Raw genomic sequence first — 20,425 nt, 5'->3', positions numbered from 1 at the left:
ATCGGGAAGCAAGAGGGCACCACTAACCATTCTGTTTGATTTTGTGACAGGCATCGGCGGGGGCATCATCCAGCACAACGAGCTGATCCACGGCAGTACGTTCTGCGCGGCCGAGCTGGGCCACATCATGGTGTCTCTGGACGGGCCGGAGTGTATGTGTGGCAGCCATGGCTGCATCGAGCTACGCATCAGGCATGGCCTGCAGAAAGAAGCCAAGAGGCTCCATGACGGTTAGTTAGACACTTCTTGATGAGCTTTTTGGTAATCCTTTACTTAAAACCGAAAAGCATAATGCATGCCGGTTATAATGCATTGAACCAGGCACACATTGGGTGTCGTCTTCACCAGGGAGGGATGCAAACCTTAAAACAACACGTCTTATGAAAAAGAGATGTTGATTCGACCTCTGGCGCTGGATCTGTTTGGTTCTCCAGAGGAACTGCTGGAGGTGGAAGGGATGGTGGATCTGAAGAAGGCTGAGTCCGTCAGCGCCATCCACCTCATCAACGCAGCCCGCCTGGGCAACCGCAAGGCTGAAGCSGTTCTCAGAACAGGTGGGTCCACGCTCCTTATGTTGGTTGAACATCACCTTAAATCAGACCTACTCCTTCATAAGTTAAATGATGCGGTGCCTGTAGAAAGTCTACACCTCCCTTGGATGTCTTCACATTTTGATTGATAAAAAGTGGTATTACATTTTGTTGTCAATGATCTACACAAAATACTCTTAAAGAAAAATTCAAACATAAAAAAGATGAATGTAACATAAAGCACTAATATACCTTGATTAGATAAATACTCACCCCCCTGAGTCAATACATATTATAAACACTTTTGGTAGTGATTACAGCTGTGAGTCTTCCTGGGTAAGTCTCCATAAGAGATTTGCACCCCTGGATTGTGCAATATTTGGCCATTTTATATTTTTCAAGCTCTGCCAATTCTTCAAGCTCTGCCAAGGTTTTTGGGATCATTGCTAGACAGCCATTTTCAAGTCTTGCTATAGATTTTCAAACAGATTTAAGTCCATTTTAACTTGGCCACTCAGGAGCAWTCACGGTTTTCTTTGTTAGCAACTCCAGTCTAGGTTATTGTCCTGCTAAAAGSTGAATTCCTCTCCCAGTGTCTGGTGTAAAGCAGACTGAATCAGGTTTTCCTCTAGAATTTTGACTGTGCTTAGCGCCATCCTGTTTCTTTTCATCCTGAAAAACTCCCCAGTCTTTGCCGATGTCAAAAAAAAAACAATTTTTTTGCAATATTACTTTAGTGCGCTGTTGCAGAGACATATATACGTTTTTGAATAATTTTATTCCGTATATTGGTATGCTTCTTTTCACGCTGTCATTTATTTGGAGTCACTACAATGTTCAGTTTTACTCCCATCACAGCCATTGAACTTTATCTGTTTTAAAATCACCAATGGCCTCAYGGTGACATCTCTATGCAGCTTCCTTTGTCCGGCAGCTCAGTTCAGAAGAACGATTGTATCTTTTGATGTGTCTGGGTGGTTTAATACATCATCCACAGCATAATTATTAACCTGAACATGCTTAAAAAGGATCGGACCCTTTTTTTTCTATTTTCGCCAAAGATTTGGTTATGTCATTTATCTGCCTGTAGCTCAGGATCTGAAGCTAGGATATGCATATTCTTGATACCATTTGAAAGGAAACATTGAAGTTTGTGGAGATGTGAAATGAATGTAGGAGAATATAACACATTTAGATCTGGTAAAAGATAATACAAAAAGAAAAGAAAAAAAATCTTGTTACTTACAACCACATGCTAATCAGCATTAGCCTACATTAGCTCAACCGTCCCGCAGGGGGCACCGATATTCAATGTCTGATTTGTTAGTTATCCATTACCAATCACTGCCCTTCTTTATGAGGCTTTCGAAAAGCTCCCTGGTCTCTGTAGTTAAATCTATGCTTGAAATTCAATACTTGACTGAGGGAMCTTAGATGTTGTATGTATGGGGGTAGTCATCCAGAAATCATGTCAAGCYCTATTATTTCACACAGTCCATATAATACATTTTTCTTGTGAAATAATTTAGGCTTGCCTAAACAAAGGGCATGAAAACTTATGCAATGACTCTTTTACTTATTGAATTAATTTGTAAAAATATGTATTTTCTTACAGTATTTTCTTTTCACTTCGACATTATGGAGTATTTTGTGTAGATCAATGACCAAAAATTACAAAGTGGGATTGAAATAGATTGAATTGTAATGCAACAAAATGTGAAAGTTCAAAGCACTGTAYATTTATTTTCCCTCAATGACTGACCTGGTTAAATACGTTTGATAAACCACTTTCCTCCCACCATTTTCATTTACTAGCTGAATTATGATGCATGACAACAAGATATCAAATGTGACATTGACATCATAGTCCAGACCCAGTTTGAATCAGTGCATCTGTATGAAACCCACCCTGTATTTTATAGCTAACCACTCTCCTCTCCCCCGTTTCCTCCTCATTCAGCCGGCATGGCCCTCGGAGTGGGCATCGTCAACATCCTCCACATGGTCAACCCCTCTCTGGTCATCCTGTCGGGAGTGCTGGCCGCCCACTACCAGGCACCTGTCCAGCAGGTCATAGGTCAGAGAGCCCTCACCTCCGCCCAGCGCATCCAGGTCCTGACATCCGACCTCGAAGAGCCCGCCCTACTGGGGGCCGCTAGCATGGTGCTGGACTACACAACCAGGCGCATCTGTTAAGAACGTTACGGTAATGGACGACACAACCAGGCGCATCTATTAAGAACATTACAGTAATGGACTACACAACAGGCGCATCTATTAAGAACATTGGTCAGTTAACAAGCTCTAGTTTTCATTTAAGTGGTCCCCAAAGGAGGGCCATATCTTGCAATTCCCTGGTGTAGAAAGATTTGCTATTAGCAAATAGAAATGGCTAAGATAGAAGGTAGGATCGACAGATAGATCTGCTCAATAGGACCTACATCTATGCTACTGTCCCAGATGGGACAATCTGACATGCTCTTCTAGCTATCGACGACTCCTATTGGATGAACCGCTGGCGGTCATTTATTTCAGTTAGACGATGACAAGTTGGGTATTTTCCAAAGGTGTCGTCAGTGATAGTCTAATTTTCAATGTCAACATAATACAATTTCTACAGGGGATACAGTACTTAAATKRTAGTACTATAAACAACAGTGCTGAAATAGTAGTGTGTGTGTGTGTGTGGATAAAATATATAACGTCCTATACAGTAATAGGTTGGGTGTGTCCAGACAAAAGATGTGACCAAATTTGTATTAATTTATGCTTGTACTACATGGCCATATTTTGACCCTCATAATTCCATGTTTTTGTTGATTCTTAATTCTAAACGTACAATATGTTATTCTTGAAACCACGCTATGAAAGCAGCATGTTGCTATGACATATTAACTGTACGTATTTGTCATACCGAGCTGTAAGCACTTTGCGCCACTTTGTCTTATTTTGTCTCCATTTTGGAATCGGCGAACGTTACAGCTGGTTTGGAAAACCAAATGCTCCCAGGAGATGTTTTAYGTTCCGCCATGTTAAATGTTTCATTTCAACCAATCAAATTATTCATTACCATTCAATCATTTAAGTTGAGCATATGGAACTGGAACCAGTTCTGCAACCAGGTGACTTACCCAAGGACCACTCTCTTCTAGGACCACAGTTACGACCTACCCTCAAATGTAATGCCTATGCTATGTATGTCATAGTTGTCTTGACTGTGTGCTGCCAAATCACGTCTATTCATTATCATTCTTTTTTTGTTTTATGCGCACTTCTTTTGCCTTGATTGTCATATTTGAAGAGATTACTGTGTACAAATCAGTCATGTGATTATCCCGTTTGTGTATTTCTGTTTTTGATTATGTCATGGATACTGAAGCTTTTTAATTTTACTTCACTTGGGTACTTTGTGACCTCTATCAATGCAATGGGTATTTTACACATTAAAAACACACAACAAAATGTCCGTTTCAGATGGATGGATGGATGAATATGATTCATTAGATGCTATTCATGGTTTTTAGGTGTGGCTGAACAAGGCTACATCGTAAACGCACCACAGGGCTTGGTGGAGTGCCAGTCTGTGCTATCGTAGGATTTAACTTTAATGTCCCTGAGGGAAAATTGGCTTAAATCCAGTACGGCTGTATACAAATAAACACTGAATATTAAATATTTTAACATAATACAACACACTTTCCCATGTCATACACACCTTGTCASTCATTGTCAACACAATAAGTGACGTTGACATGATGGTACATCATGTATAATATCTGCCACTATTACGTATGGGTATTCCCTGGAATCGAATCCACTATCCTGGTGTTGCAAGCTCCRAGTTTTACCAACCAACTGCGCTGCAGAGAAACTCGGGGCATAGTGATTACAATCAGGTGGTGGAGTGATTGAGACGCCGCAAACCAGAATGGCTGATTTCTTCCCATGCCCTTCATCTCCAGTTGGCAAGCATAATCAGCTGTTTGGTCACAGTAGTAGTGTGATTTTATAGAATCACATCAGGTTCACAAAACAGTTGCACTCTTTTACTGTACAGAAATGGCCAGATACCTACTTGGTAAAGGGAGAAAAAAAAACGTATTTACAATATGTAAGTATGGTTTCAAATGTGACGATACAAAGTAGTCCTGTGGCAATACCCCTGTTCTTTTGTCTGTTTTGACCATGTCATAGACGGACACTAGAATCTATACTGTACAAAAATATGAACGCAACATGTAAAGTGTTGGTCCCATGAAACATGAGCTGAAATAAAAGATCCCAGATATTTTCCATATGCACAAAAAGCTTATTTCTCTCAAGTTTTGTGCACAAATTTGTTTACATCCCTGTTAGTGARCATTTCTTCTTTGCCAATATAGTCCATCCACCTGMCAGTTGTGGCATATMAAGAAGCTGAATAAACAGCATGATCATTACACAGGTGCACCTTGTGCTGTGGACAATAAAAGTCAACACAATGCCACAGATGTCTCAGGGGAGTGTGCAATTGGCATCCTGACTGCAGGATTGTCCACCAGAGCTGTTGCTAGAGAATTTAATATTAATTTCTCTACCATAAGCTGCCTCCMACGTTGTTTTAGAGAATTTGGTAGTACGTCCAACCGGCCTCACAACCGCAGACCACATGTAACCATGCCAGCCAAAGACCTCCACGATCGTCTGAGACCAGCCACCTGGACAGCTGATAAAACTGGGTTTGCACAATCTAAGAATTTCTSCACAAACTGTCAGAAAACGTTTCAGGGAAGCTCATCTGCGTGCTCATCGTCATCACCAGGGTCTTGACCTGACTGCAGTTGGGCATCGTAACCAACTTCAATGGGCAAATGCGCACCTKTCGTGTGGATGCCCCATGGTGGCGGTGGGGTTATGGTATGGGCGGGCATAAGCTATGCACAACCAACACAAATCCATTTTATTGATGTCAATTTGAATGCACAGAGATACCGTGACGAGATCCTGAGGCCCATTATCGTGCCATCACCTCATGTTTCAGCATGATGTTGCATGGCCTCTGTATAGGGTTGCACATTTTGGGGAATATTCAGAGGTGGAAACGCTCCTTGGGAATATATGGGAATTAATATTAATATCATTTGAATGTAGATATTTTTTGCATTGGATATATTTACTATATCATATGGAGACAAATAAACCTTTTACCTTATCATAAGTAGACATAATTACAAATGATTAAATCCTTCCAATAGAAAAAATAAATGAATTGAACTTTAAATGAGTTGATTTCACTGAACAAAAGAAAGTTAATATTGAATGATCCATCGCATCTCCCAAAAACGTTTTCAACATCTGTAAAATGATAGTCTAGAAACTAAAGGTTTGGTTGTCTTCCTCTCAGGCTTCCATGTCTTCTCCCTGGACCTCCTCAATGTCCACCTCTGAACATCAGACTCTGAGGCCTCATCTTCACTGTCACTTTCCAACCTTGTTGAGGATGGCTCGTTGTCAGACTCAAAAAGCCTCAATTTTTCAACCCTTGTATTGGTCAGCCTGTTGCGTGCTTTAGTGTGTGTGTTCCCAAACAAGGACCAGTTGCGCTCYGAGGTGGCTGATGTTGGTGGGATTTGGAGGATGATGGAGGCAACAGGGGAAAGAGCCTCAGATCCACGGAGTCCCTTCCACCAGGTAGCTGATGAGATATGTTGGCACGACTGCCATATATTGTACCTCCATCCCAAAGCCCTTGCTTGCTTGGAAGTGTACTTCGCCAGACTGCCAAGAACCTTGCCCTCATCCAGGCCAAGGTGGCGAGACACGTTAGTGATGACACCATAGGCATTGCTGATCTCTGCAGCAAACAGGATGCTCTTGCCAGCATACTTGGGGTCCRAMATGTACGCTGTGACGTGTATGGGCTTCAGTCAGAAGTCTAAATGCTTTTTGATATATTTCAGAACTGCAGTTTCCTCTGCTTGGAGCAACAGTGAAGTGGGCAGGGCAGTACGGATTTCTTATCTTACATCTGCAAGCAGAGTCTGAACATCAGACAGGATGGCATTGTCTCCCTCAATCTGTGCAATGGCTACTGCTATAGGTTTCAGGCTGCTTACCACTCTCTCAAAATACATCATCCAGGGGGATCCTCTTGATGGGGCTGTCCATATCGGCAGACTGTGATATGGCCATTTCTTGGAGAGACTCCTTCCCCTCCAGGAGACTGTCAAACATGATGACAACACCACCCCAACGGGTGTTGCTGGGCAGCTTCAATGTGGTGCTCTTATTCTTCTCACTTTTCTTGGTGAGGTAGATTACTGCTATAACTTGATGACCCTTCACACACCTAACCATTTCCTTGGGTCATGTAGAGTGCATCCATTGTTTTCAGTGCCATGATGTCCTTGAGGAGCAGATTCAATGCATGAGCAGCACAGCCAATGGGTGTGAAGTGAGGGTAGGACTCCTCCACTTTAGACCAAGCAGCCTTCATGTTCGCAGCATTGTCTGCCACCAGTGCAAATACTTTCTGTGGTCCAAGGTCATTGATGACTGCCTTCAGCTCATCTGCAATCTAGAGACTGGTGTGTCTGTTGTCCCGTGTGTCTGTGCTCTTGTAGAATACTGGTTGAGGGGTGGACATGATGTAGTTAATTATTCCTTGCCCACGAACATTCGAAAACCCATCAGAGATGATTGCAATAGTCTGCTTTCTCTATGATTTGCTTAACCTTCACTTGAACTCTGCATCCAGCAAATTAGTAGATAAAGCATGTCTGGTTGGAGGGGTGTATGCTGGGCGAAGAACATTCAGAAATCTCTTCCAATACACATTACCTGTGAGCAGTTGCATACACAGCTCAAGCAAGACATTCATCAGCATTTCTGTGAATACGTTCCTCCATAGAGTAAAAAAAAWKTCTGATTCCAGGAGGACCAGAAGCTGTTGCGATCGATAAGGTGTCTGATTCATCATTTTCACCACGAATAGAAGTAGAGGGATTTTTGTCCAGCGGTTGCTTGTTGTGAGCGCTAAGGGAACTTTATGCACTTGCCAGATGATTCTGCATCTTTGTTGCATTCTTCACATATGATTTGGCACAGTATTTGCAAATGTACACAGCTTTTCCTTCTACATTAGCTGCAGTGAAATGTCTCCACACATCAGATAGTGTCCGTGGCATTTTCCTGTAAAGATGAGAAAAAAGAGTAAAAATAAATACAATTCCATGTACAGATAAATAGTTAAGCAGTTAGATTAAACAACTCCTTTGTATAAATGTTTTAAAATTAAACATGTATGGAAACAGGTGAATTAACACTCAGTTAGCAGTCTCAAGCAAGCTAAAACCCACATCGTAGAAAAAACTAACTAGCAGAAATGGTTAACAAGTTAGAAATGATTTAAACACACTTTTCTGTAKGCTACTATTTACTAGTTAACAAAAAGTCTTAAAATATATTCACCCCACCCAGTATTGTARTCAAAACTTACCAAAAAGCATGTAGTCCTTGGCTCAGACAGTGTAGTAGTGTGTGCTYAATAGCATCTCATTAGTATGCAAGATCTTGAGAATCAGCTGTACATGTGATGGAAGAATGCACTGTGCATGCAGAGGGTTGCAATTCCATTGAATTGGGGATAGTTTAACCAAAATATGCCACAAGACCTAGAATTGCCTTATGTGTATCCCACAAAAAAAGGTTCACTGTTATAAGCTAACATTTTTATTGAATTTAAGCAAAATTCCACAAATTCCCAGGCTTAACTTCCCATGGAAAATTTACCGGAATGTTTCCGACCCTTTGCAACCCTACCTCTGTACACTCTTTCTGGAAGCTGAAAATGTCCTTTATTCTCACCAAACATGTCACCCATTGAGCATGTTTGGGATGCTCTGGATCAACGTGTACGACAGCGTGCTCTAGTTCCCRCCAATATCCAGCAACTTCACACAGCCATTGAAGAGGAGTGGGACAACATTCCACTCGCCACAATCAACAACCTGATCAACTCTATGCGAAGGAGATGTGCCGCGCTGCACGAGGCAAATGGTGGTCACACCAGATACTGACTGGTTTTCCTTTTTTTAAAGGTAACTGTGACCAACAGATGCATATCTGTATTCCCAGTCATGTGAAATCCATAGATTAGGGCCTAATGACTTTATTTAATTTGACTGATTTCCTTATRTGAACTGTAACTCAGTCAAATCTAAGAAAGTGTTGCATGTTGCGTTTATATTTTTGTTCAGTGTCTTTAACATGTCTCGAGTCAGACAATTCACCTGAGCAACTTGAGCAGCAGTCAGTCAGCCCATCACCTATCAATGATGAAAGGAAACGTAGAGCTGTACTACTGACTGGAATGCCTCTGTTTTCATAAAGGGTGGAACATGGCCATCAACAATGCCTCTCTCGCGTTAAGCCTAATATTTACTGATATAGATGTATCACTTGGTTACAGTATGTCACCACACTGTTTTCCATGTACAAATACAGTGAGGGGCCTGGCTTCCAAAATTAGGTAAATACTCTTCCCTGAACAATTAATTAGTACTTTACACTGTCAAGAGTATGACAAAATGTAAACCAGCAGGTCCTTCAGTCCTCTGGGAATGTTTTCATAGCCTAGCTATTATATATCTAGCCTATATGGAATGGTCATATAAAACCCTTCAAACTCAACKTTGGACCTTGAAGCTAGTTCCACTGCTTTTTTCCACATTCCTCCCCTCGAATCGGACTGATTTAGACCTGGGACACCAGGTGGGTGCAATTAATTATCAGGTAGAACAGAAAACCAGCAGGCTCCAGACCTCGTAGTGTTAAAGGCACAGCATTGTCAATCCCACGTCTGCATTGGCCATGCAGTATTTACGTTGATACAGCCTCTGCAGAAGTCAGGGCATGAATGCTTCGATGAGCAGTGCAGTTTGTGTTTAAACAGGACCTTCCGCCAACCAATGTCAGTGCGGAGCCCTCCGCATTGTTACAAAATTTGGGAGGCACACGGCAATGCGTACGGAACTCAATTCGGCCTCTGCATTTGTGTCACACCCTCCGTAAAGGAGCCTCCGACCACATTTTCGGATCAAACAGAAATTGGCTTTAAGAGTTGAATACTCCTGATGTAGACGTTCAAAATTAGGTTGCATTTGTAAAATCCACAATAGCTCGTTGCTACACCAAATATACATGAACATAACTAATAAAGCCTTTTATTGGTTGAACAGATTCAAGCTCAAAGATGTCACGTTCTGACTGGCCACCTCCCAACCAACAGCGTGGCTTTGATCAAAGGTAGGCAACTTCGGTTTGACCATTTGAGATACCGCATAAATTGAGATGATCGTCTCTGCCCTAACGATGGGAGTCATCCAAAAGGCAGGCGGTCTGCCTCCCGTGGACAGATTTTAACAGGAGAAAAAACCCTCGCTTCACCTCTTCCTCTGCCATTTTCACCAGAGATTAATTTGAAGCCAGAGAGAACCCAAGGCCATACAACAAACCGCAATAGTGGTGGAGGGCCTAAGGGCACACAAAACATAATTTAATTGAAAACGCAGTACAAAATGTMATTTCTCACCTGAAATTTTACTTCCACCAATTAGGTGCAACCATAATAATTTGAATGTCACGGACAACACTTCAATAACGACGTTGACAACAAAAGTTTAATTCATGTTTTACTGATATTGAAATTGATGGACAATGAACACATTAAGCAACACTTGGGCTACAGTAAACCTTTAAACCACAATTGTACTCTGACATTAACAATGTATATATTGCCTGTATATGTACATAGGTACACGCATATAGAGTACATGATACACCACATGATGTTTACCAGGGTTGGGGGTAATTCCGTTTCAATTCAGGAAGTACACTGAAATTCCAATTCATTTCAATGAGCAAATATTTGATTTGGAATTGTGTACTTTCTGAATTGACTAATTTAAATGGAATTGACCCCAACCTTGATGTTTACACACACAAATAGATTTTTACCGTACTTGATTCGGGGTTCAAATGGGAAAAATGCATAGATTGAAATAGTAACAATAAATGCCACAAGCCGGCTCTAAATGGGTTTTCAACACACTTAATAAAAACAGAGTTTGGTCCTTAAAAGAATAGAAACAAAAAATAAATGCTTATATACTTATTTTGTTTTTTAATGATGGAAAGGGCAATGGAAGAGAGGAATGATATCATCAATCACCCCCTTTCCCCTCAATTCACCCCCTTTCCCCTCAACGTTAACAGATCTGTAAGGTGAAAGCGACATGGTGGATTGTGGAAGCTCCACCACTACACTGCTTTTACGTATCCAGAGCCTTCAGATCTGCAAACACTGAATGAATGGTTAGTGCGAAGGGGAGTGGTAGGGACTGAATTGAGACATCAGRGAGRGRGGGGGGGGGGGGGGGTTAGCGGACCAGAGGGGCCTGCTTGAGGGAGATGAGGACAGAGCGCATGCGGGACACATCTTTGGCTTGCTTGCTGGACTTGGGGTTGAAGTCACAGAGGCGCGCCACGCGCTCCCACTCGGTGCCCGGGTTGTTCTCGTCCATGTCCGACAGCATGGCCTCCTCGGCCGCTCTGCAAAGGCAACACAGGAGGGGAACAGAGCTTTAGAGAGGGAGGGAGCAGGCCTGGGCCCCAGAGATCAGCTGAGTTTTACAGAGGGCCTTACTGCTGCTCACTTACACACCACCTCCTCCGCAACACCACAGGGTTAGACATGGGGAATCCCCATATAAATACATGCAGGTAGTTTAGATCCATTCAGCATGACACTCATTTTGTGAGTTGCCAATAACATTTTTTTAAATGGTGCCATTTTAGCTTGGCTTTTTCACCATTTTAGTCCAACAGTTTTAGTGTGGTCTGAATCTAAACCTTTGCTCGAGGAGGAAGTGTCAAGTAGACAGCAGCGGAGACCCAACTCAGAACAGTCGACCCAACTACATTACAGTACATCCAAAAAAATAAACATTCTCCGGGTGGCCACATCAAAAACAGATGAAGAGTACAGTGCTGGATAAGATCATACAGCATGCCCCCTATAACCCCAGTCATACAGCTAGCTAGTTACCTGCATTTCCCTGTCAGTCTAATCAAGGGGTTTTGGAAAAACAAGCGCAGGTTTTTTTGGAACGGTTAAAACGCGGTTTGGTTGGTTAAAAATGCAGTTCGTCACAGAACTGGGGGGGGTGTAACTTGCTTTTTGGTTACCTTCAAATATTCTCTCAAGATCCAAGTATAGTATTAGGAATATGTTTTGTTTTATGTCCTTTATACTTGTGCTTGATAAGTGCGCTTAGTGGCAAGTTCCTTTCTTTTTTTTTAACAACCAAAACCTGGATACCTGAGACTTTGTCATGCATTTTGCTGCGGTTGGAAAGCAGGCCATTTGAAATGCAGCAAATACTTGATATAATAACCATACGAGACTTTTGATTGACATGTCACAATCTTCACTAATAACTTACATAGATAATCTTTACAGCAATACCGAACCCAAAAGGGCATCTAATTCCGCTAGAAGGCTTAGCATACATAACTGAAATTAAATMAATAAAAATGATACAGTGCCACAATCACAATAAGACATTTTGAAATGCAAGCCAGGGGGAATAGCAAAACCCAAAGCCACCCACCCACCCAAGATAGGACACTTCCACTGCCAAAGAGTTAAGAAAATGAAAGGCCCCCTCTATAAACTAGAACACAATACACATAGCAAAATGGGGATGAGAAGCCAATGAAAATTCACTGTCACAACGAAACTACAGATACGAACAGGACTAGTGGAACCAACGCATCACAGGAGGGACACCCAGCTTCTAAAATMATTTAAATTGGCAGTGGATTTGTATTCATCTACACCAGGACTCTCCAATCCCGTTCCTGGAGAGCTACCCTCCTGTAGGTTCACTCCAACCCCAGTTGTAACGAACCTGATTCAGCTTATCAACCAGTTAATTATTTTTAAAAAGGGTTGGAGCGAAAATCTACAGGAACAGGGTTGGAGAACCCCCGACTACAGTCTAGTCTAATTGTGCACTACTATTGAATATTGTTTTGCCATTTTTCTAGGCTAATATACACTTCTCCCTACTAGGATATTGTCTTTTTGTTTTTTTACTTAACTGGTCTAGGCGGTAGCAAGGATGGTTAATGTGTGTGCTTAAAGGTGCATAGGAAAAGAAACAAGGAGAAACAGATCACAAGTCAGATATATAGAAATGAAAAGTAAATGAGCTTTATGCAGATGACAAAAGCCAGCATGCATTTTCCCAGAGAGAAAAAAAGTCATTTTCAGGGGGGGGGGGGGCAGATTAAAAAAATAAATAATAATAATAATAATAATAATCTGTCCACTAAGAAGTGTGCTTAGCTTGCAGCCTTCATCTGCTGTGCCATTGAGTTGGTTGGGTGAGGCAAAAAATACATGCCCCCTTGGTCTCAGTAGCTGTGGGTCTTTGTTTTGGCAGAGACAAGGACGTTGGTTATATGGGAACCTTTGCTCTTTAGCGATCGAATGAATTCAATGGCAGMTAGATACAAGGGCTGCAATACCAAGAGTGCGAGTTGGGCAGCAACAGTAGCATGGCATTCTATGGTAGACAGTGGCTTGCTAGTAGCTAGTAACAGATTCTAAGCAGATCACATTCGCATGTTTGAAGCAACGGTGTATCCAATGAGCTTTCAGTTTAGAAACACAGACGTACAAGCGACATCAACACAACAGGTGACTGTCTACATGTAGGGCTCTGCRAAAGTATCAGGCTATGCAGGCTACTGAAAATAGACTTCAACTGTTGGATTTTGTCGCCTCGTACAAGCCTTGGATTGTGCTAGCCAGAACAGCTCATAGGAGCAGGAGCCCATCTCCTGTAGCGTGAGGCAGCTGTACAAGTAAGTACACCACCCTGGACAGGACGCTAGTCTATTGCAGCCCCCCCATATATATCTTTAATGCAGAGTCTTAGTTTGACAGTATTTGGTATGACTCGGCCAGGGATCGAACTCCCAACCTTCCAATCTCAGGGCGGACACTCCAACCACATGGCCACCAAGTTGGCGTATTCATTCTTAAAAATTGTAATGACGCTCTCCAAATGAGGGATTCAGAGTGTCCATTCAACATTATGTCAACCAACAGACATTCTAGTACAGTACAATAGCTATTGCATAAATAACTCCTATAAAAAAAAACACCCATCTCTGCAGTTATTTGTGTGAGGGGGTGTGTGTGTGGTTATTCTAGAAGACACTGAAACAGCAGAGATAATGTTGGGATAATGTTGAGATAATGTTGGAAGGAAACGGCCCTCCAACAACATGGTTGCCTTTGTACAGCTTTTCAGGAGCCTTATTGAACCCGAAAGGCTGCAGGTTACCAGGTATAAAGCAGATATATATATATAAATAAATAAGCCTTTCTAAATGGCATGAGATCTCTTAAACAGTATTTAACAGACTCAAGTTAACCTTCAGATAATATGCCTGCATATTATATGAAGGTACTACTATATTGATAGGACTGTTAAGAGTTGGAGACACAGTTGCTTGAAACAAAACTACAGGCTTACCTCTACTAAAGACATTAGCCACACGGTATCGACACGCAGCTGAGGTAGTAGCTATACGGTTCCGTCAATACATTTAAAGTAGTGCGTCGCCAAGTAACACACCTAACCACTGTTTTCTACATAGCGTCAATTTCTATAACTAGTGTTCCATGTGCACATATGAATAATACAAGTATAGATTTAAAAAAGGGACCTAAGAATACAAAAACATTTGCAAATGGCATGAGATGGCATGATAAAATGAAGGGACATATAGATGGATCGTGGATGATGGAATTAAACAAGACCAAAGTAAAAGAAAAATGGCCACTCGATTTACTACACTACAGTTATGGCAACAGAATTCATACGGAAACTGAGCATTAAGGCTGATGCAATGATATTCAGCCAACACACATTCACTGCATAAAAAATAATATATTAAAAAAAGAGGCACCTGGTGAGTTTAAAGGTCGCAAAAACAGTCACGCACGCTCAAGATCAATGAAAGTCTACTTCTTTGAAAAATGACGTATAACCAACAACAAAAAATGAAGGGGAAAGCCAAACGTAAAAATKTGTGTTAAAATGGAAGATGCGGCGGGCGATTGACGCGAGTGACGTCACGTGAAAAAAKAAACAAATGTTAGTTTAGCAACATACACATAACCAATCAGGTCAGAGAAGGGTTGTTTGTAGAAATCCTCATCCAGAACCCTGGAGACACAGGGGATGTCCCAGAGGAAAGCAGCAAGCAGGAGAGAAGAGAGAGAGCGGTAAAAAGGAGAAGAGCAAAACGACAGAACAAACCCAGCCCAGAGCTCTCACTCATACAGTAAGTTACATCCAAAATGGCACCATATTCCCTACCTAGTGCACTACTTTTAACCAGAGACCTATGAGATTACATAGGGAATAGGGTGCCATTTGGGATGTTGCTATATACAAAAGACTAAAAACAACATAACAGAGGCAGGTTAGAGGTAGCTAGACATTAGACAGAGACTGGAACATTGGCTGATACATTATTCAGAGCAGAGGGAGGGCTTGGGTTACAGACACTCAAGTTAGTGAAAACTAGACTTTATACTATCTGAGCACTTGGAGGCAAGGCGTTCCAAAAACATTATCCTAATACATATATTATTTAAACATCCTACATTTCTGTTTGCTGCTGGGGCTGTCCTGTTATCTTTCGATCGATATGAACACCAATTGATATTATAATTCCTGACCTCAACTAGATATTTCTGAATATGCCGTGCTCAAATGGCTTGTGGTTCAAGGGTCAACTCTGGGGTCTCGTCATTTAGCAACAGCGTTTCACCTCTTAGCAACACCATGCATAACTTGGATTGCCGCTCCAGGTCATTATCAGAAATAAATGACCCTGTGAATGAATATACATGATCATTTTTCATTCCGGGAACATACTATACTGATCTTTTTCACTGTTCTACCAGAGACTGCACACTGCTAGCCTACGTCTTTTAATGTAGGCCTATATAAACTTTAAAACACATGAGGTAGTAGAGAACATAGAGGGAACACATGCTGCACAAGAACTAACTATTCTGCAAGGATATTTCTGCAGTGTTATTTACACTCAATGGACAGGGTTTCCTTTCCACGGCTCCTGTAGAGAAAAGTGAGTCAGTGGACAAAAGGTTTCCTTGGAGTCCAGTGGGTTTTAGTCCTCCTGGCTCAACCTGGGGCTGTTTTTACATAGAAATAGAATGAATAGACTCTTTCTCTGCATTTTTACCTGTTATTCACTTTAGTCTTCTCCAGCTGCTCATCCTGTCTAGTGTGCCACTCCTCCAGCTCTACCTTGGCCTTGTCCTTCCACTCAGACTCCTGCTTACGAGAGTTAGCGTCTGGGGAAGGGGAAAATAGGAAGAAGAAGATGCCTTATGATTCACACAGTACACGCAATTCTCTTGAAAAATTACATCACAAAAAGAAGACTTCTAAAACCAGGTGCGATTTCAACATCAGCAAAATGCGCTTAGTGTTTTTCTTGCATTTCTTGTCAGGCCATACGTTTTCCAAAGATTGTGGTGTTAGAATTGGGCGCTCAGCACTTTGGATTCAACTGTAAATAGTCACATCGGTTCCTTCTATTCTATTGTTACGCTGCTATGGCCCTCTAGCCAGGATATACCAGGGGCCTCTCCTTACCTAGGACCTCCAGCCTCTCCCTCTGCTCCTCCCTCCATTTACGCAGGCTCTCTGGCTCAGCCTGCAGCCGGTCGGCACTGGAGATGGCAGAGTATGCATCAGACGGGCCGTTGCTCTCCTAACAAACACATGGGTGGTGTTCAACAGGGCACACAGTAGCAACGTTAAAACGTCTCATTGGACAAGTAGATAGCAACTCCCCCCTTCTCACTCTGTTCCAGAGCATTTTCTTCCGTTTTGTGCCTATTGAACACAACCATGGTCAATAATATGACACAACCATGGCATTTAGTATTCATTAGGCTATGTTAAAACAAAACATGCATGGCTAAGTATTCTAATGTTTTCCTTGAGTCGATATAATCACAATCTCTGCTGTAAGACAAAATGGAAAACATAAGATATTACCTCATTAAAGTCTCCATTGACAGCACCATCCACTGCATCTGCAAATAAAATTAACCATTCATCATGAACAAAGCAATATCAAAGACAATGAAATGGCCTACATCATCAATTCACATTACAGAGTGGGTGTGTATCAGACTTCACTACGCGTCTTATTCTAAGACGGATAGGGTGGTTGCATTTGCTTTCAAAACCAACTATAGGCTCATCACAAATCAGCAAGCTWTCACAATGATCAAATTCAGATTATGGATTTGTCGTTGTAAGCTTGCAAAATACTACACGTAGGTTTGTTCTTGTCGGGTGGGTATAGTTTGTGGAATGTTCCAACAGGAATCTGTTCCAAAAACTTCGTAAATAACAAGGTTGCCAACAAACACATACAAAGTTGTATAGCGGCAGAATGAGATACCAAGGAGTGTGCTAATTCATTAAATTCACGCACCACGTTTATTCCGAAAAATGTTTGTCCTCAATCTGGTAGCCTATGGACAAACATTAAGAATAAGCTACGTGGTGAGTTGATGCCTATTCGKCAGCTGGTTAGCTAGGTGAATTGATCATAATACTTTGTATGTGTTTGTTGGTAACCTTGTACATTACAACGTTTTAGGAACAGATTCCTGTTGGAACGTTCCACCAATTATACCCACCTGTTCTAGTCTAGTGCACTAGTACATAAATGCTTGGTTAGGCAATATCTTTACGATGAACGATTCATTCATTGGAACTAGCTAGCTACAGTTGAAGTCAAAAGTTTACATACACCTTAGCCAAATACATTTAAAAACTCAGTTCTTCACAATTCCTGACATTTAATCCTAGTAAAAATTCCCTGTCTTAGGTCAGTTAGGATCACCACTTTATTTTAAGAAGGTGAAATGTCCGAATAATAGTAGAGAGAATGATTTATTTCAGCTTTTATTTCTTTCATCACATTCCCAGTGGGCCAGAAGTTTACATACACTCAATTAGTATTTGGTAGCATTGCCTTTAAATTGTTTAACTTGGATCAAATGTTTGGTAGCCCCACAAGCTTCCCACAAAAGTTGTGACTTTTGCCCATTCCTCCTAACAGAGCTGGTGTAACTGAGTCAGGTTGTGCCTCCTTGCTCGCACACACTTTTCAGTTCTGCCCACAAATTTCTATAAGATTGAGTCAGGGCTTGTTGATGGCCACTCCAATACCTTGACTTTGTTGTCCCTAAGCCATTTTGCCACAACTTTGGAAGTATGTTTGGGGTCATTGTCCATTTGGAAGACCCATTTGTGACAAAGCTTTAACTTCCTGACTGATGTCTTGAGATGTTGCTTCAATATATCCACATAATTTTCCCACTATTTTGTGAAGTGCACCAGTCCCTCCTGCAGCAAAGCACCCCCACAACATGGTGCTGCCACCCCCGTGCTTCACGGTTGGGATGGTGTTCTTCAGCTTGCAAGCCCTCCCCTTTTTCCTCCAAACATAACGATGGTCATTATGGCCAAACGGTTCCATTTTTGTTTCATCAGACTAGAGGAACATTTCTCAAAAGTTACGATCTTTGTCCCCATGTGCAGTTGCAAACCGTAGTCTGGCTTTTTATGGCGGTTTTGGAACAGTGGCTTCTTCCTTGCTGAGCGCCTTTCAGGTTATGTCAATATAGGACTCGTTTTACTGTGGATATAAGATACTTTTGTACCTGTTTCCTCCAGCATCTTCACTAGGTCTTTGCTGTTGTTCTGGGATTGATCTGCACTTTTCGCACCAAAGTATGTTCAATCTCTAGGAGACAGGAACTCGTCTCCTTCCTGAGCGGTATGATGGCTGCGTGATCCCATGGTGTTTATATTTGCGTACTATTGTTTGTACAGATGGTACCTTCAGGCGTTTGGAAATTGCTCCCAAGGATGAACCAGACTTGTGGAAGTCTACAATTTTTTTTCTGAGGTCTTGGCTGATTTCTTTTGATTTTCCCATGATGTCAAGCAGAGACACCGAGTTTGAAGGTAGGCCTTGAAATACATCCACAGGTACACCTCCAACTGACTCAAATTATGTCAATTAGCCTATCAGAAGCTTCTAAAGCCATGACATAATTTTCAATGAATTTTCCAAGCTGTTTAAAGGCACAGTCAACTTAGTGTATGTAAACTTCTGACCCTCTGGAATTGTTATACAGTGAATTATAAGTGAAATAATCTGTCTGTAAACAATTGTTGGAAAAATTACTTATGTCATGCACAAAGTAGATGACCTAACCAACTTGCCAAAACTATAGTTTGTTAATTAACAAGAAATTTGTGGAGTGGTTGAAAAACGAGTTTTAATGACTCCAACCTAAGTGTATGTAAACTTCCGACTTCAACTGTACATCCCCTCCCTAAAGAGTTGCATAACATGAACTTGCTTTTGGCCAATGTAGCTAACTAATCAGTCAATTATCTAACTTCCTGAAGGCGACAGTTTTGTATGAAAGTCCAATGGTCATTGGGCCATATATCAAATTGCAGTAATTAAGTGGCCAGTAATGTTGTTGGTGCAGTGGGATCAATCCAATGACAGCTAGCCAGGATATAGACGCAATAACTAGCTAACCGGTCATTCAAAGACACGATATTTTCTGTTAGTTTATTCACGACACTTCACAAACATCAAGATATCAATAAGTAAAGTTACGTTATTAACTAGCATATACACATGTAATGTAGATACTAACTAGCGCCGTTAGCGAGCTTACAAATTGGGAAACTAGYGTCACCTTGCGCATTACGAGCTAGTTTCCAGAACATTTTAAATAGATGGTCTGAAATATCGGATCCAGCCAGCTAAATTGACGTTTTGTTTTTCTTGTAATCTCTTTAATTGAAATATCTTGCAGACAGTCGATGTAGCTTGCTAAAGTAGCTCGTTTGCTGGCTAGCTAGCTAATTAAGATGGCTAGCTAACTGTGTATACAGTAGCTGGCTAGCCCATAACTAGTCAGTTATAGCCAATTTGCTCGGCTTTGACTCCGCCAAATAATACGAACGAGCTAGCCACTGTAACTTGCTAAATGAAGAGTTTTTAGAACACAGTTACCGTTTGCGTCGCCTGTCAGATTATTGTCTAGCGACGTTGGAACCTCTCCGCTGTCCAGGATGCTGAATCCTTCGTCGTTCTCAATCCCCGCGATCTCGCTTTCTTGCTGGGCCAAGAATGCGGCAGCGGGGTCTTCGTCCGTCCCATTGCCGGCCGCAGCCTGTGGTGCGCTGAGCATGTCAAAATCGTCCATATCTAGCTATTTGATGGTGGTGGCTAGCTATTGATAACGTTACAGTATCTAATGGGGAAGTAGATCAGTGGATCAGCTCGAGAGATAAGGGAGGAGACAATGAAAAAGCGTAAACTCTGGCAGKGCCAGTCAGAAACGAGGAATTTTTATTGACTGTGCTGTGCACCAACCACACAAGGAATATGATTGCACCTGATACGTAAGGGTCCCATGATCTACAGCGTGCCTAGGGTTTGCCTTGAATCTTGAATCTCAGGGGTGTCAAAGAATTAGGAATTAGAATATTAGTAATTTCATGAATATAATCTATATGCAGGGTACAGCAAGTGTGCATAATATTGTCTGCACTATAAAAACGTGTAAAGCAAAGATTGGTTCAAAGAAAAACAATCATATTTTAAATCTCTTAAAAGGGCAAATGGGGAGATGACACGTGATTTATATTGTCAAAAATCTTTGCTAGCCTGTGGTCATAATATTCAAC

At 41.6% G+C, this 20,425-nt stretch overlaps 2 protein-coding genes across 9 annotated transcripts in view; one reads left to right on the top strand and one right to left on the bottom strand.

Annotated features, from left to right (window-relative positions):
- The window catches only part of LOC112068287 (bifunctional UDP-N-acetylglucosamine 2-epimerase/N-acetylmannosamine kinase), a 33,478-nt gene extending 29,486 nt beyond the window's left edge, over nucleotides 1–3,992 (top strand). For all 6 annotated transcript variants that reach the window (XM_070438093.1, XM_024135389.2, XM_024135387.2 and 3 more), the window contains 3 exons: nucleotides 51–230; nucleotides 435–554; nucleotides 2,491–3,992. In XM_070438093.1, the coding sequence (XP_070294194.1) occupies nucleotides 51–230; nucleotides 435–554; nucleotides 2,491–2,726 (536 nt within the window). In that variant the 3' untranslated portion in view covers nucleotides 2,727–3,992. The remainder of the gene's footprint in view (nucleotides 1–50; nucleotides 231–434; nucleotides 555–2,490) is intronic.
- A 6,196-nt stretch (nucleotides 3,993–10,188) lies between these two features.
- Nucleotides 10,189–20,067, bottom strand: LOC112068286 (clathrin light chain A). 3 transcript variants are annotated; one of them, XM_024135384.2, is made up of 7 exons: nucleotides 19,749–20,067; nucleotides 16,688–16,725; nucleotides 16,280–16,397; nucleotides 15,864–15,975; nucleotides 14,762–14,815; nucleotides 12,675–12,710; nucleotides 10,189–11,120 (listed from the first exon to the last, which is right to left on the bottom strand). In XM_024135384.2, the coding sequence occupies exons 1-7, from the start codon at nucleotides 19,939–19,941 to the stop codon at nucleotides 10,949–10,951; spliced, it is 723 nt and encodes a 240-aa protein (XP_023991152.1). In that variant the 5' UTR covers nucleotides 19,942–20,067; the 3' UTR covers nucleotides 10,189–10,948. The 3 variants fall into 3 exon arrangements, with proteins under 3 accessions (XP_023991152.1, XP_023991153.1, XP_023991154.1); XM_024135385.2 differs by lacking the exon at nucleotides 12,675–12,710 and having other exon boundaries at nucleotides 19,749–20,066; XM_024135386.2 differs by lacking the exons at nucleotides 12,675–12,710; nucleotides 14,762–14,815 and having other exon boundaries at nucleotides 19,749–20,059.
- Nucleotides 20,068–20,425: the final 358 nt, after the last annotated feature.

Source organism: Salvelinus sp. IW2-2015, unplaced genomic scaffold, assembly GCF_002910315.2.
Source record: "Salvelinus sp. IW2-2015 unplaced genomic scaffold, ASM291031v2 Un_scaffold356, whole genome shotgun sequence".
NCBI lineage: Eukaryota > Metazoa > Chordata > Actinopteri > Salmoniformes > Salmonidae > Salvelinus > Salvelinus sp. IW2-2015.
The sequence above is the reverse complement of the archived record's forward strand: the minus strand, read 5'-3'. Positions and strand labels throughout refer to the sequence as shown.